Genomic DNA, 3266 nt, shown 5'->3' with positions numbered 1-3266 from the left:
CAAGCGAGTGCATGTCGCTTTCTTTTGTAGCTAATGGGACTGTAGGGTTATGTTTCTGTCTCTTAGTCTCCCACAGAAGTTTCAGACTAATGTTTCTGTTTCTATAACGGTACAGATCCACTTTGGCGACACGACTGAAGCGTGGTGTCGCGACGTCATGCATCCATGGTTGATGCTCCACGCCTTTGACTGGCAGCTGATTGGACGAATGCGCGACGTGGGCTTGGCTGCTCGAGAATTTCAAATTTCTCGTTGGGAATACGATCTCATATTGGACTAAAATAGTTCACCGAAACGTGTTTCTGAAAACATTTTAGGAGAGAAATAGGCCGTGCAGTTGCTGAATCTGTCTTCATTTCAGATCGACAAAGGTCAGTTTAGAAGATTTTCGTCTACTTCCACTGGATAGTCGCGTCGCGTTCAATGGATTCATTTGCATAAAGATGGGCATCGGCCAGCTTTTTTGACGCGCAGCATTTTTTCAAATGCAGCGCCCCCTTCCCGGGATGCTTTGGGGGTGCGTTAAAGTCGCTTGGCGTCACCCATAGGAATAGCGTGGAGCGTGGCGTGACAGAAATGCTGCACGGCCAGGTGGATCTGCACTGTTAGTCTCCGACAGAAGTTTCAGACTAACGTTTCTGTCTCTTTGTCTCCTTTGTCAACCGTTCAAGGGTAAGTAACGTTGAAGTAGATACTCGGTGAGATACGTTTCTGCCAAAGAATCCATAAAAATGTCTGTTTCTATGTAACCTTCACGTAGATACTCGGGTAGACAAACTATCTGCCAAAGAGATCCTAACTTTCGGTTTCTACGTTAACCGTTGGAGGGGAAACGTGCGCTTGTGTCTCTGCTTTTCTCTCTCAGTGTGATCGTCGCCTCAGTTTAGTTTGTTGGTGGTCAGGGTCGCCGCCTCTCAGGCCGACTGTCAGGAAATGCGGTAGTCGAAGGTGTCCTTCTCCATGTAGTCGGTCCAGGTGGAGGACGGCATGCTGCGATACGGGTCCAGGAGGATCCGGAAACAGCGCACGATCAGCAAGCCCAGGAAGATGAAGAGGATGAGGACGAAGATGAAGGCCGCCCTCTGCTCCAGCGTGAGGAAGGAAGCGGACGCCGTGGAGGAGGACAGTGGCGAAGACGAGGACGAGAAGTCCGATTCAGAAGCAGAGAAGGTGCTGCTGTAGAGGTCGTCGGCCATGTCGGGACGGGCCGTCAAAAGCGTCGGAAAAAGCGACAAAAACGTCGGAAAAAACTGTAGGAAAAAAGGGACGAAAACATTGGAAAACTGTCAAAAAAAAGTGTTGAAAACTTGGCCAAGAGAGAGAATACCGTCAGAAGAAAGATGGGCGGGCGGTTGGGCCGATCCTCTCCGTCTGTCCGATGAGAGAGCGTCGACAGGTAAAGCTTCGTCTTTGTCGGAGGAGACGGTCGGAGTTTGAGACGCCTGCAGAGACGACAAACACAAACTCAACTTAGACACATGAACGGGCTTCCTTAGACACCAAACATTGGAAACAAGCATCACAAGTGACAAAATCTTTTGAAACGGCATCCAAAACAGCGGCGAAATGTCGGAAGAAATGACAAAAATGTAAAATAAATAGTTTGGTAGACTTGGTGTGATTCGGGGCTGAAGTTGAGGCGTTGTTGCACGTTTCATTGCACATAGTAAACAAGCATCAGAAGTGTCGGAAAAAATGCGAAAAAAGTTGAAAAAGCGTCCATAAAAATGGAGGAAAAAAGCACTGAAGTAGCGCTGAAAAAAGGGACAAAAATGTCCAAAAAAATGTTTTATTTGGTTGGGTTAGTGCTGCACTTTGTTAAACACCAAACACTGGAAACAAGCATCAGAAGCGACAAAAACCTTTGAAACGCCGTCCAAAAAAGTGTCCAAAAAAGCGACAAAAATGTCGGAAGGAATGACAAAAACCTGTTAAACACCAAACACTGGAAATAAGCATCAGAAGCGACAAAAACCTTTGAAACGCAGTCCAAAAAAAGTGTCCAAAAAAGTGACCAAAATAACTTTGCCAAAAGAGACAAAACGTTAAAAAAAAAGTGTTGAAAAGTTCAGTGGACTCGGTGCAATTTCGAGCGGAAGTTGCGGCCAAAACCCCCCCGACAAAAAGCGTTGAAGAAAGCACACAAGAAAGCGAGAAATGACTTTGCCAAAAGCGACAATAACGTCGGAAGATATCACAAAAACCAGCACTTTGTTAAACACCAAACACTGGAAACAAGCATCAAAAGTGACAAAAACCTTTGAAACTCCGTCCAAAAAAGTGTCCAAAAAAGCGACAAAAATGTCGGAAGGAATGACAAAAACCTGTTAAACACCAAACACTGGAAATAAGCATCAGAAGCGACAAAAACCTTTGAAACGCCGTCCAAAAAAGTGTCCAAAAAAGCGACAAAAATGTCGGAAGGAATGACAAAAACCTGTTAAACACCAAACACTGGAAACAAGCATCAGAAGCGACAAAAACCGTTGAAACGGCGTCCAAAAAAAAGTGTCCAAAAAAAGTGACAAAAATGTCGGAAGAAATGACAAAAACCCTGTTAAACACCAAACACTGGAAACAAGCATCAGAAGCGACAAAAACGTTTGAAAGCGGGGTCCAAAAAAGTGTCAAAAAGTGACAAAAAATGTCGGAAGGACTGACAAAAACCTGTTAAACACCAAACACTGGAAACAAGCATCAGAAGCTGACAAAAACGTTGAAACGGCGTCCCAAAAAAAAGTGACCAAAATAACTTTGCCAAAAGAGACAAAACGTTAAAAAAAAAGTGTTGAAAAGTTCAGTGGACTCGGTGCAATTTCAGGGCGGAAGTTGCGGCCAAAACCCCCGACAAAAACGTTGAAGAAAGCACACAAGAAAGCGAAAGACTTTGCCAAAAGCGACAATAACGTCGGAAGATATCACAAAAACCAGCACTTTGTTAAACACCAAACACTGGAAACAAGCATCAAAAGTGACAAAAACCTTTGAAACTCCGTCCAAAAAAGTGTCCAAAAAAGCGACAAAAATGTCGGAAGGAATGACAAAAACCTGTTAAACACCAAACACTGGAAATAAGCATCAGAAGCGACAAAAACCTTTGAAACTCCGTCCAAAAAAGTGTCCAAAAAAGTGTCCAAAAAAAGTGTTCAAAAAAGCGACAAAAATGTCGGAAGGACTGACAAAAACCTGTTAAACACCAAACACTGGAAACAAGCATCAGAAGCTGACAAAAACCTTTGAAACAGCGTCCCAAAAAAAGTGACCAA

General features: G+C 44.0%; 1 protein-coding gene across 1 annotated transcript; it reads right to left on the bottom strand.

The window, feature by feature from the left end:
- Window positions 1-926: 926 nt before the first annotated feature.
- Window positions 927-1196, bottom strand: LOC144529393 (cortexin-3-like). Its single transcript, XM_078268459.1, has one exon. The coding sequence runs from the start codon at window positions 1194-1196 to the stop codon at window positions 927-929; it is 270 nt and encodes an 89-aa protein (XP_078124585.1).
- Between the last annotated feature and the right edge of the window lie 2070 nt (window positions 1197-3266).

The sequence above is a fragment of the Sander vitreus genome, chromosome 14 (genome assembly GCF_031162955.1).
Source record: "Sander vitreus isolate 19-12246 chromosome 14, sanVit1, whole genome shotgun sequence".
Taxonomy (NCBI): domain Eukaryota; kingdom Metazoa; phylum Chordata; class Actinopteri; order Perciformes; family Percidae; genus Sander; species Sander vitreus.
The sequence above is the reverse complement of the archived record's forward strand: the minus strand, read 5'-3'. Positions and strand labels throughout refer to the sequence as shown.